Source organism: Callorhinus ursinus, unplaced genomic scaffold (assembly GCF_003265705.2).
Source record: "Callorhinus ursinus isolate GAN/ISIS: 27379988/994484 unplaced genomic scaffold, GSC_fseal_2.0 scaffold35, whole genome shotgun sequence".
NCBI lineage: Eukaryota > Metazoa > Chordata > Mammalia > Carnivora > Otariidae > Callorhinus > Callorhinus ursinus.
The window spans coordinates 6,498,453-6,512,339 of NW_027397097.1; the positions used below are offsets into that span (position 1 = coordinate 6,498,453).

The following is a 13,887-nucleotide window of genomic DNA, read 5'->3' on the forward strand; positions in this document are numbered from 1 at the left end:
AAGATTTTCTTTATTTGACAGAGAGAGACACAGCAAGAGAGGGAACACAAGCAGGGGGAGGGGGGGAGGGAGAAGCAGGTTTCCTGCAGAGCAGGGAGCCCGATGTGGGGCTCGATCCCAGGACCCTGGGATCATGACCTGAGCTGAAGGCAGACGCTTAATGACTGAGCCACCCAGGCACCTGAATAAAGCCTTTTTTTTTTTTTTTGAGTAGCTACCTTGTGCCACTACGATGCTAGAAATTTCACAAACTACTTTCATTTGATTTATTTCTCAATATGGCCATATAAGCTAGGTATTGTTAACCTTACTTTGCAAAAGAACTTTGCTCAGAGAGGTAAAGTAATTGACTCAAGTTCACACAGCCAAGAAGTGGCAGGGACACTATCCAGATCTCTGAGCCTAAAGCCAGGATGGAGGATATCTTTACAGAGGAGGTGTTCAAACAGCCTTGAAGGCAACCCCGTTCACTGAAAGTCACATCACAAATCAGTCATGCCAGAGGTTGCCAAATCCTTCCCAGGAACGTTAGGTTTGGGTTGTTACCTGAGTTATAATCTTAACACTTCTGTATCACCCGAATAAGAATTCTGCCTCTTTGGGACCCTGCATTTAATCATTTAACACTGGAAAGAATAATCCCTGCCCTGTCTAAATTATGGCATTATCGTGAAAAGCAAAAATAAAGAAACAAAATGGAAAATGTAGAAACTGTATTCCAAAAAGACGAGAGACATTACAGCTATCAAAATGTACTTTCTGAGTGTAGGAGGATGAAGAGCACAGGATCTTTGACTCAGATCTTATGCTCATACTCTACTAAATCTTATGTGGACTTTTAAAAATGTATCAGATTATGTCATTACCCTGCTCAAAACCCTGCCAGAGCTTCTTATTGTAGTAACATACCATCAGACTGCCTGCCATGGCAATGAGGTCCTCCATGATCAACTCTTGTCCACCCGTGACCTCATCCCATTCTACACACTTCATTTCTGAACTCCAGCCACACTGGCCTTCTTTCTGTTTCTAGAATATAACCGAATTTGTTTCCACCTCAAAATCTTTGTACTGTCTGGTTCCTGTGCCTGGAATACTTTTGCCCCCAGATATACACATGGCTGACTCTACCTCTCCATTTAGGAGACAGTTCACATGACACTTTTTCAAAGAGGTCTTCTCCAACCACTCTCCCATCCCAGGTTCTAACACATTTTCCTGTTTATTATCTTCAAAGCTCTTATCACGATCTGAAATTATCTTTCTTCATTTATCGTCTATTAACTATCTCGTCTCACTAGATTGTAAACTGCAGGAGGGCTGAGGTTTTAGTTGTCTTATTCACTGTGGCACATAGTTAAGTGTCCCACTAACTTGTTTTTGTTGAATAAATCCATTTCCTCATTTTGATTCTCATTGTTGGCACTCTTGCTCAATCATTTTCAAAGGTTCCCCACTGTTTATGAGAGAAAGTTCAAATACTTTAGCTTGACACAAAGATGCTTCATAATTTGATCAAAATACTCCTTTCCAACCCTACTCCTTGCCATTGCTTTATATGCCCCTAATTCAACAGTGGAAATTTGTTTTTCCTAAACACACCACTGTGGTTCCTCTATCCCTTGACTTCTGACCACCTCATTCCCTCTACCCACAATTCCTTATACCAATATTTCTGTATGTGAAAGATCACTTCCACAAGTCAGTGACTCCATGAAGAGTTTAATGGGGGCTACTTTTGTGACAAGCCCAATTCTAAGGGTCTTCCACATATTACCTCTTCCATCCCCACAACAAATCCTATTGGTGGGTACTACTACTACCATCTCCATTATTCTAATGAGGAATCTAAAGCACCAGATGTTAAGTAACTTGCCTAAGGTAACACAGTGGTAAAGCTATAATTTGGAGATAGTCAGTGGTAAAGCCATAAATTGAATCCAGGCAGTCTTTTCCCAAAACACAAGATCTTAGTTCTTATGCTATATGCTATACTCCTTCCCCTGAGCAGAAATGGGGCCTTGAGAATTATCTAGGAACCTTAGGAATTATCTAGTTAAATTTCCTAGCTATAGAGAGACTCAGAGATCTCACATAGCCAGCCCAAGGGCAGAGTGGGAAATAGTACCCAAACATTCTCCCAGGCTCTAGTTCAGGGATTTTTCCATAATACCACACTGCCTCAAATGTCATCCTGCCCACGAAGCCTTCCTTTTCCTTCCCTCACTACATAGTAACTCTCGTGTAATTTACTGCCTCATCCCTAATAATTATCTGCTGAATCAATTCATTCTTCTCCATCTTTACCATCACTACTCTAATCCAGGCCACCAACATCTCTTACCTTAAATACTACTATCACTTTCTCTTTGAAGGCAAAGACATCTCCCTCCCTGTTTTGTACCTTCCAATGCATCCTCCACATGATCAAATAATCATTCCAAAACATCTATCAGGCAACAACAGCTTGAACTCTTCCAGGACTCTTTATCCCCTACATGGCAGAGAGCAAATTCTTAAAACCAAACAACACCGGTCCCATCTCCCTCTCTAGCTTCGTTTCACTTCTCCGTTTTTATCCTCTGTCCCACCGAAGATAAACCTTATACCAATGCTCCTTGACTCCTCCAATACAGTTTCTTCTGCCATCCCCTAATCCTTACTTACCCGATGCTTAAGCACCTTTCACTTTCTATATGAAGTTGTTTTCAGCCCCTCCCTTGGCACATGGAGGCATGTATGCATATACACATATACACACAAATACCCTCAGTATTTTGAGACTGTATTATGGTCATCTCTTCCACCAGTAGACTACAAATTGTTCGAGAGAAGCAACCATATCTAAGGCATTTCTGTTATTCCCAGTCACTAGTATATAGACTAGTCCTTATAAACTATAAGCTAGTAGAATATATAGGAAGGTAAGTTATAGGAGACAGAAGAATACTTCTCCTAATCTAGGCAAGCTTCCCATTTCTACCCCTTTCCTTGTGTTCCCCATCTTAGGCATAAGAAACTAGTGATCCAACTGGTCAGAATCTCAGACCCTGGTTGGACTGTATTTATAAGTACATGAAGGTACAGGATATGGCCCTCCTCTTATTGCTTCAGTGTGCTCATCATTTGGTCTCTTGTATCAAATGGCTCACCAGAGGATCCCCACATATAGCTGAGAGTTTAAAGTAGGAGGCCGTCAATAAGGTTAGGCCACATGTTACCACTTAGCCTAACTAAAGTTTCTCATTAGGGAAAATCAGGCATTAGCCTGACCAATAATAAAGGAATACCTTGTTTCCCACTTGCTGTTATTTTTCTCATAAACATAGCTCCTTTGGGAAACTCACAATGAAGAGAGAATTAAAGATTCAGGCATTCATGTAATTCCAAGTCAAAAACATCTAATTATACCTAAACTTCACGTCACAAGACTCACTAAATGAATAAGAGCAAAAGTAAATCAATGAATAAATGAATGACATAAAAGAGATATTTAAAAAAAAAGAGAGAGAAGTAAAGAATAAAAGTGAAAGAAGATGTAGAAATCAAGCATGTGTTTCTGTAAGGTTAACTTTGGCTCCAGAACTGCAGCAGGCTTTTCATCAAAGAACTAGAGCCCTACCATGCCCAGTCCTGGAGAATCTAATAAACCCTCACAGGGGCAGGGACCAGCCCATGTTCCCCACATCTGAGAAAGTATGGCCCAACTCCTTCCCATCTCTCTGTACCCAAGAGCAGCAGCAGGGTCCAGGTCTAGACTTTTTCTCCTGCTTGATTTGCCACTCGCAGTTGTAGCAACCAGTAATGAGGGTGATATAGCATTGTCGGTTGCAGCCGCATAGGATCCATGGACTATGCCTTTTCAGATTTCTTCTCCTCTGGCTCCCAGGCTCAATCCTGTTGGCCTTAGGCATGGTTCACCCTCTTGCTGAAAAGAAAAATAAAATGATTAGGATCTAATACTCCTTCAAATGTTTCCTACCTCACTGTTCTACAGAAAATTCCATTAAAAAAAGATAGTCTTTAAAAGTTATAATCTAGGATAATGCACTGGATTCGGTGAAGATGAGTAGAGCTTCACCCTACCTTTTCCACTAACTTGTTTAGTATTTACTGCAGTCATGCACCATTCGAGGTTTAGTTTTCTTACTTCTAAAGTGGGACCATATTCTCTGCCCTAGACAACTAATAAATGCTGAGAGCATCTAATTAGATAATATATACATACTATAGAAATGATACAAATGTGTTTTTTCAACCGTAATATGCTCTTGAAATAACTTGAGATCTTAAGAGGCATGGGTGAGATATGTGAAAAATATAATCATTGACTAATAAGTGACTCAGATATATAGCTGCCTGCCCCATCCCTTTCATTCCTCTCCCATCTGGAATTAGTTAGGGCTAGCCTCAATTTAAATGATGGAATTTTCGGGGCGCCTGGGTGGCTCAGTTGGTTTGGCGACTGCCTTTGGCTCAGGTCATGGTCTCAGGGTCCTGGGATCGAGCCCCGCATTGGGCACCCTGCTCAGCAGGAAGCCTGCTTCTCCCTTTCCTACTCCCCCTGCTTGTGTTCCCTCTCTTGCTGTCTCTCTCTGTCAAATAAATAAATAAAATCTCTAAAATAAATAAATAAATAAATGATGAAATTTTCCAAATAGCAATGGCTGAAAAAAGACAAGTTTGTTTTTTCTTTTGCTAACAAAAATATTTCAAAAATGTGGTATGGGGGCGCCTGGGTGCCTCAGTCTTTAAGCGTCTGCCTTTGGCTCGGGTCATGATCCCAGGGTCCTGGGATCAAGCCCTGCATCAGGCTCCCTGCTCAGTGGGAAGCCTGCTTCTCCCTCTCCCACTCCCCCTGCTTGTGTTCCTGCTCTATCTCTCTGTCAAATAAATAAATAAAATCTTTAAAAAAATGTGGTATGTGGCTTCACAATGTCATTAAGAACCCAGACATCTTCCATCTTGCTGTTCCACTGCAGCACAGGGCTTCCTTCTCAGGGTCCAAAATGGCTCCTCGAGCTACATCTATCATTCTAAATTCCAACCAGGAGAAAGGAAGAAGAACTAAGAAGGATGTTCCCCTTACTCTAAGGACACTTACAGAAGTTGAACATGACATTTCACTGACAGGGTTTTTTCTTACTAGGGAAGGAAGGAAGCAAGCAAGCAAGCAGGAGAGAGAAAGAAAGAAAGAGAGAGAAAGGAAGATACTGAGCTATGTCTAGTGCCACTACCGAATTTTCTCACCCTATTGTGATAGGACACTTCCAGATAATGTATGGAATTAGGGGCAAAAAAAAAAAAAAAGGATAACCAAGAACCCAAATTATTTAAAAATAAACAAACAAGAAGTCTTAAAGGGCCTGATCCCAGGCAACAGTCTCTGCCCCTAAAAACTTTCTGTAGTGCTCCACTCTGTTTTTCTGTGAAAGGCAGTGTTGTAGTTCAGAGTGCATAGTCTCAATGTACACTTCTGGCAAAAAATGGGAGTAACAGGGACTGGAGTAACCTTCCCAGCTTAAGTGACTAAAAAACTGGGGAAAATATGAAAGAAAAGTTTTCATACAGTGGACAACAGGCAGTGAAGGACAGCAATCCTTGAAAGAGAAGAAACAAAGGAAGTGAGTATTGTAAATGCAATCTGGATTGTTTCCAGGATGAAGCCCTGGGATTGAGAATGTAGGTGGATCCTGGCAGTATCTCTGAACTGAGCAGACAGAAATGGAAGTTTGGGGAAGGAAAAATACCTCCCTCTGTGTCTCCCCGAGTCTCCAACTGAATAATAATCGTTACATGCTTGTGAAGGAATTACCAGATGCTAGAAAAAGAATCACATAAAATGAGGTGGTTATACAATCTTTAGAGCTCATAAAAGGCTGGGAATAGTTGGTGTTTCCTAGAGAGCAGAGAAACCTTATAATACATGAGGCACTAGAAAGCATACTCAGAAGGGTATTGCTTCAATAGTGGGGAAAAAATTAGGCCTACATTAAAGGTTACTAAGGACTATAGCCTGGCCAAACAATGCTTAAAAATGAGTTTCAAATTAGTCAAAATGTTTCCAAATAACTTGGCTCTGTTCTGAAACAAAGATCAGAATTTAAAAAAAAAATACAAGAAGTAGCCAACAAAACAAAATTCTCAATGCCTAGCATCCAATCAAAAATTACCAGGAACATAAAAAAGTAAGAGAGTGCACCCATATGGAGGAAAAAACTATCAATCAACAGCTCAGAAATGTCTCAGATGATAGAATTAGTAGGGAAGGACACCAAACATTTTTACAACTGTATTCAATATGTTGAAGACAGTAGAAGAAAATAAGCATGTTAAGGAGAGACATGGAAGGTATTTTTTTTAAAAGATGTAAACTGAACTTTTAGAGATGAAAGACATAATGTCTGAGATGAAAAACACACTGCAAGGATTAATAGCAGATTAGACACTACAAAAGAAAGGATTAGGGAATTTGAGAATTTTTTTTTAAATGAAGAGATCAACTGTGAGCTGCAGAACAACTATAAGCAGTCTAATATAAACATGCCTGGAGTCCCTAAAAGAGGGAGAGAGAGAAAGGGATAAACACAATATTTGAAAAATTAATGGCCAAAATGTTTCCAAATATGATGAAAACTATAAACCTACAGACCCAAAAAGCACAACAAACCCCAAGGAAAAGGCACATACAGCAAACTACAAGACACTCATAATCAAGATGCTTAAAAACACTAGTAAAGAGAAAATCTCACCACCAGCCACAGAGGAAAGGCATATTACATGTAGAGGAACAAAGATGACTTCTTGACATTTTTTTCAACAAAAATAATTTGTTGAAAATAATACAAGCCAAAAGACAGTGGAGCAACATCTTTAAAGAACTGAACAAAACATGTTAAGCTCACCATAAACTGTCCTAAAAAATGAAAGTTCATCAGGGATACTGGCCTATAGTTTTCTTTTTTACTGGTGTCTGTATCTGGTTTTGGTATCAGGGTCATGCTGGACTCACCGAATGAATTTGGGAGTTTTCCTTTCTCTTCTATTTTTTGGAATAGTTTGAGAAGAATAGGTATTAAGTCTTCTCTAAATGTTTGGTAGAGGGAAGCCTGGGTGGCTCAGTCGGTTAGCATCTGCCTTCGGCTCAGGTCATTACCCCAGAGTCTGGGGATTAAGTCTGAAGTCAGTCTCCTTGCTCAGCAGGGAGTCTGCTTCTCCCTCTCCCTCTCTGCCCCTCCCCCTGCTCGTGTTTTCTCTCTCTCTCACTCACTTTCTCAAATAAAAAATTGGTTTTATTTATTTATTTGAGAGAGAGAGCAAGCATACAAGCAAGGCAGATTAAGCAGATGCTCAATCAACTGAGCCACATAGGTGCCCCAATAAAATCTTAAAAAAATTTTTTTTAAATGAAAGTGAAATAAAGACCTTTCAGATATTCAAAACTAGAAGAATTAATCACCAGCTGACTTACACTACAAGAAATGTTAAGATTATTCAATATGAAGGAAAAAGGTACCAGGTGGAAATGCACATTTACATAAAGAAATGAGGTGCACCAGAAATATTAAATATATGGGTGGATATAAAACAATGTTTTTCTTATTTATAAAATTATTTCAGAAGATAATTGACTGAAGCAAAAACAGTAACAATGAATACTGCAGCCTATAACAATTATAGAAATAAAAGGTATGACAACAATAGTTCAAAGGCCAGGAGCAGGAAAATGAAAGTGTAGTGTTACTCAGTTCTCATATGAAGTGGTATAATATTACTTGAAAATAGACTCTGATAAGTTAAAGACGTATACTGTACACCACAAAGTAACCTCTGGGAAAAGGTGTATGTATGTAATAAGCCAACAAAGAAAATAAAATGAAATCATAAATATTATCCAATCAAAAAGAAAGCAAGAAAAAAGTGAAAAGGGAACACAAGAGAACAAATAGCAAGTAGTTAATCAAATTTCAACTTAAATATACCAGTAATTCCTTTAAATATAAAGTCTAAATGTTCCAAGTTTAAAAACACATTAAAAATTGTCTACGTGGATTAAAATAACAAAGCCCAACAATATGCTCTTTATAAGAATTTGGTTTGTTGTTACAGAAGGTAAAAGAATGGAAAAATTAGTGTCCATTACCAGGACAATGCCGTATACCAATCAAAGATGAAACCTGAGTCACATGTAACAATAAGCATTTACTGCTCATACTCTGCTGATCTAGACTGGCCTCAGCTAGTATGACTGGGGTGACCTGGCTCCACTCCATGTGTGGCTCAACCAGGTTGGCCTGAGTATATTCTCATGGTGGTGGAAGTTGTCCAAGAGAGTAAGTCGGCACATGCAAACCCATCTCAAGGCTCTGCTTCAAAGGATGTCTTCAAGTCAAAGTCAGAAGCAGAGTAAGTCAACTCATGGTAGGAGGGCATTATAAGTAACAAGGCAAAAAGACTGTGAAGCCAAATGACACAAACTACCTCATTAGTTACCAGCAGATCAAAGGACCTTGCTTCAAGCAAAAAGCATTAGTAAAAACAAAGAAGGACATTTCATAATGATGCAAAATGACTTAAAAAATAATTTTCAATTTATAGGCACCCAATCACACGGCTTCTACAGAAGAAACAGACAAATCCACAATCATGGTGGGAGATTTAGCATACTTCACTCAATAAATGATATAATAAGCAGACAAAAAAGTCCAAAAGGATACAGAAGATTTTAACAACTCGATTAACAAATTAATCTTAACTAACATTTATAGAACACTAACTCAATGTTTGCAGAATGTACATTCTTTTCAATTGCAACATTTATCAAAAGTTATATATTGAACCACACAACTGTTTTTAATAAGCTTATAAGAACTGAAATCTTAAGAGTATATTTTCTGACTACAGTGCAGTTCAGCTAGAAATCAGTAAGAAAAAGGTAACTACAAAAATACACATTTGGGAATTTAACACTATATAAAAACCCATGGGTCTAAGGAAAATAATCACAATGGAAATGTGAAAAAGTCTGAATTGGCTGATGATGAAACTGTGATGAAACTATATGAATTTGGTGTGACCAGCTGCAAATATTGGTACATCCAAGAACAAAAATTTTGTGACTGGAATGGTGGTAAACTGCTTGAATATTGAATAAAAGGCCACAAGAATCATTACCACAATTTCCCACATACCTACAGATCCTTGAAGCTCAATAATATTTAGGGAAAGATAAAGAGTTTCCCTTCCAAACCTCCAGCACCCTGCCGAAATCTCCACTTGGATTTCTCACAGACATCTCAAAATTAATATATCCCAAACTGAACCCCTGCTTTCCCCTCCCAAACTTATTCCTTGTGAAGTCTGTCGCATCTCAGCAAAGGGCACCACCGTACCCTATGCTTGAGTCAAACACCAGGGTGTGCTTGCCAGGACTGAGAAACTAGAGCAAGAATTACGCTCCGTCCATGAGTAACTCGGAAACTGGGCAAGAAACAACATTTTCACACGCTGAACACAGGCAGCGTTGGGCTAAGACCACCGAGAAGGGAGAAACAAACGAGCTGAGCCCTTCACACCTGTGGGGATGTACGAACAAGCCGACCGCAGGCCAGCCCTGGACGTCAGCCAAGCCACTGGGCCTGCCCGGCTTGATGCCCCTGTCGCCCATTGACCGGCAAAGGGACAGGCAGAAGCGCTTTGGTCTCAGCTTCCTCGACTGAGCACAGGAGTAATGGCAGCTCCCAGTTCACCACACCCAGTGAGCCTCCTGGGTACAAGTGCCTCAGGTTTGGCTGCCAACTTGATAATATTTATGTAGCTTCCTACTCCTGGAGATGCCTAAGGGGGGGTAAGCAGAGAGCTGGACACGTTACTTACGACAGCGTCAAAGCCTCAAACGCAAACGCGAATTCCCCACTGGAGAAGACCAGCTTCTCTCAAGATGGTCGCCTGGTTCAACTAGGCTGTGGCGGCCGCCGCGTGGGGGGCGTGGCCAGGGGCGTGGCTTCAGGTGCTCCATCCGGCCGCAAGGCTGAGTTTCAGGTGGACCCTCAAGCTTAGCTCAGAGCACCGCGTCTTAAATGTGTATTTTAAGGTGTACTCTCTTTGTTTTATTTTGCTTCTTATAAAAATAATTTCAGCATAAGATTGGTTCTCGCTAATCATTTAGTTTGGGCATTAGCTTTTTTGTAGCCGAGTTATTTACAGATTATCTCATTTTTTACTATTTTTTTCTTGTCTTCCCCCCCCCGCCCCCAACCTACTTCAAACAATGGGCCTTAGTTTTGTTTGTTTAATCTTTGATTCCTCGGCTATTTCTGTAGCTCTGACCTCATTTCTGAGCTCTGAGACCATTATATCCAGTTGCCTGATGGTCATCTTTATTTGAATTGTCCCGCTGTTTAAACACCTCAAACTCAGTATACCCTACGCTGAATTATTTCCCTTCAAAAGGGCTCCACCTCCTGTGGCTCCAAATTGCTAAATGGCAAGACCTGAAACCAAAGCTCCATTCTTGACTCCTCCCTTTCCTTTGCAGCGTCCCTCCCCCCTCCTGCCCTCACACTTCCTGTCCATTTCTGCTAGTGCTTCCCTTGTGATATTCAATGCCCACTAGGCCCCTAACCATCTCAGTAGGTACCAGCTGCTTAGTACTGCTGTGGTAAGGGCTAAGATAGTTACTTCAGTAGGCTTCCAAAGAATCTCGCTACTTCCACTTTACCGTTTCCCAAATTTACCTTTTTTTTTTTCAAAGATGTTATTTGTCAGAGAGAGAGAGAGCACGCGCACACAGCGCAGGGGCACGGACTTAATTTTGTAGACTCATTATTCATCTAATTAAATTGTTCTTTTGCAATGAATATTGTTCAAAGTCTGGTAGCCTTGTCTGATCTTAGACAAAAAGTATGAACTCAAAAGAGATTGCGTTGGAGGAACTCAATTCTGTTTTTTTTAAGATTTTCAAAACTGCAAACTGAAGGTTTGCTCGTCATTTTTTCAGAACTCTTTCTTCGTAGTGTAGTGGCTCTTAGTCCAATAGTTTCCATAAGGAATAAGCTGATCTGAGATAAAGTTTTTTCTCATGATTGTTGTCACACTATGGTTTTACAGAGATTCCTGCTAAAAACAACGTAAGAGAGTTTGCAGATTGCTGTAGTCCATAAAATCAACTTCGTATATTTTGCAAACATGCATTCACACACACACCCACACACACACAAACACGTGCATGTGCATATAAAACATCTAGCAATAGCTATTCCAGCATTTTTGTAGCTTTCCTATTATTGTAAGAGCAATTTTATCACTCACTGTTTGGACTAAAGAATGAGTAAACAATCAAAGGTTGTTTTGAGTACTCATATAAATCAGCAAAATGATAAAACTGACACAAATAAACTGAAGACCTGTGGCTACATACACATAGGTGGTCTAATGCAGCCTCCAATTTCTCTCTTGGCAGCATGCTGGGGCTTGAGTCCAGACTCTGGTCAACTGTACAACAGTGTATCAAGCCCAAAGTTTGGACATTATCTTTGCTAAATGCATATAGCACTCCTGTTTTAACAAGTGTCCTTTTTATTTAAAGTAATGAATCTCCTCTTAAGTAAAAGATCATTGAAATTAGTACTTTTGCTTTTAATACACCTATAATGAAGAAATATTGAACTACAAATCTGAAAGAGATACTAAATACTAATATTAGGGCTTAGCAATTTGGTAGGGAAATTAGCAATTTGGTAGGGAAAAAAGGGAGGCCCTGGGCTTTTAAAGAGGGCATCCTCAAGCGGCTTCAAATGGATACAAGTTTTTATCAATGTTTGATTTATCTTTTGGTTCTATAGCCAGAAACCAGTTATTGGCCAAGATGCTTAAGCAAACCTAGACTCCTAGTTATTATAAAACCTTCATTTTGGTGCCAGTAAAAGAGTCTCCTGACAAACCAGGTAATTTCAAACATTGTAAAACGGGACTGAATGTGCTGGGTGTGAGAGATTGTGTTAAATGCTTTATATACATTATTTTGTTTGCTTGGAATCTTAAGGTAGATACTATTTTTTTTTAGATTTCAAGTTTCTGTTTAAATTCTAGTTGGTTAACATATATGGTAAAATTGGTTTCAGGTGTAGAATTTAGTGATTCATCATGTACATATAACACCTAGTGCTCTTCAATAACAAGTGCCTTCCTTAATACCCATCACTCATTTAGCCCATTCCCTGCCCACCACCCTCCATCAACCCTCTGTTTGTTCTCTATAGTTGAGTCTCTTATGATTTGCTTCCCTTTCCTTTTATTTTCCTTTCCCATATGTTCATCTGTTTTGTGTCTTAAATTCCACATATGAGTGAAATCGTATGATATTTGTCCTTCTCTGATTGACTTATTTTGTTTAGCATAATACCCTCTAGTTCCATCCACATCAGTGCAAATGGCAAGATTTCATTCTTTTTGATGGCTGAAAAATGTTCCATTGTGTATATATACCACATCTTCTTTATCCATTCACCTGTCCGTGGACATCTGGGCTCTTTCCATATTTTAGCTATTGTAGATGATGCTGCTATAAATATTGGGGTGCATGTGCCCCTTTGAATCAGTATTTTTGTATCCTTTGGATAAATACCTAGTAATGTGATTGCTGGGTCATAGGATAATTCTATTTTTAACTATTTGAGGAAACTCCATACTGTTTTCCAGGGTGGCTGCACCACTTTGCATTCCCACCAACAGTATAAAAGGGTTCCCCTTTCTCCACATCCTCACCAACATCTGTTGTTTCCTTTGTTGTTAATTTTAGCCATTCTGACAGGGATGAGATGGTATCTCATCATGGTTTTGACTTGTATTTCCCTGATGATAAGTGATGTTGAGCAACTTTTCATGCGTCTATTAACCATCTGGATGTCTTCCTTGGAGAAATGTCTGTTCGTGTCTTGTGCGGCATCACAATTCCGGACTTCCAGCTCTATTACAAAACTGTCATCATCAAGACAGTATGGTACTGGCACAAAAACAGACACATAGATCAATGGAACAGAATCGAGAGCCCAGAAATGGACCCTCAACTCTATGGTCAACTCATCTTTGACAAAGCAGGAAAGAATGTCCAATGGCAAAAAGACAGTCTCTTCAACAAATGGTGTTGGGAAAATTGGACAGCCACATGCAGAAGAATGAAACTGGACCATTTCCTTACACCACACACAAAAATAGACTCCAAATGGTTGAAAGACCTAAACGTGAGACAGGAGTCCATCAAAATCCTAAAGGAGAACACAGGTAGCAACCTCTTCGACCTCAGCCACAGCAACTTCTTCCTAGAAACATCGCCAAAGGCAAGGGAAGCAAGGACAAAAATGAACTATTGGGATTTCATCAAGATAAAAAGCTTTTGCACAGCAAAAATAACAGTCCACAAAACCAAAAGACAACCGACAGAATGGGAGAAAATATTTGCAAATGACATATCAGATAAAGGGCTAGTATCCAAAATCTATAAAGAACTTCTCAAACTCAACACCCAAAGAACAAATGATCCAATCAAGAAATGGGCAGAAGACCTGAACAGACATTTTTCCAAAGAAGACATCCAAATGGCCAACAGACACATGAGAAAGTGCTCAACATCGCTCGGCATCAGGGAAATCCAAATCAAAACCTCCACGAGATACCACCTCACACCCGTCAGAATGGCTAAAATTAACAAGTCAGGAAACGACAGATGTTGGCGGGGATGTGGAGAAAGGGGAACCCTCCTACACTGTTGGTGGGAATGCAAGCTGGTGCAACCACTCTGGAAAACAGTATGGAGGTTCCTCAAACAGTTGAAAATAGAGCTACCATACGATCCAGCAATTGCACTGCTGGGTATTTACCCCAAAGATA

General features: G+C 39.8%; 1 protein-coding gene across 9 annotated transcripts in view; it reads right to left on the bottom strand.

Annotated features, from left to right (window-relative positions):
- The window catches only part of GDPD4 (glycerophosphodiester phosphodiesterase domain containing 4), a 147,508-nt gene extending 137,545 nt beyond the window's left edge, over positions 1–9,963 (bottom strand). For 8 of the 9 annotated variants that reach the window (XR_012374517.1, XR_012374515.1, XR_012374516.1 and 5 more), the window contains exons 1-2: positions 9,877–9,963; positions 3,729–3,928 (exon numbers count right to left, since the gene is read on the bottom strand). Coding sequence is in view for 4 of the 9 variants with exons in the window: in XM_073879769.1 (XP_073735870.1) it covers positions 3,729–3,914 (186 nt within the window). In the remaining 5 variants the exon portion in view is untranslated. The remainder of the gene's footprint in view (positions 1–3,728; positions 3,929–9,876) is intronic. The other variant, XR_012374514.1, reaches the window with a different exon arrangement.
- Between the last annotated feature and the right edge of the window lie 3,924 nt (positions 9,964–13,887).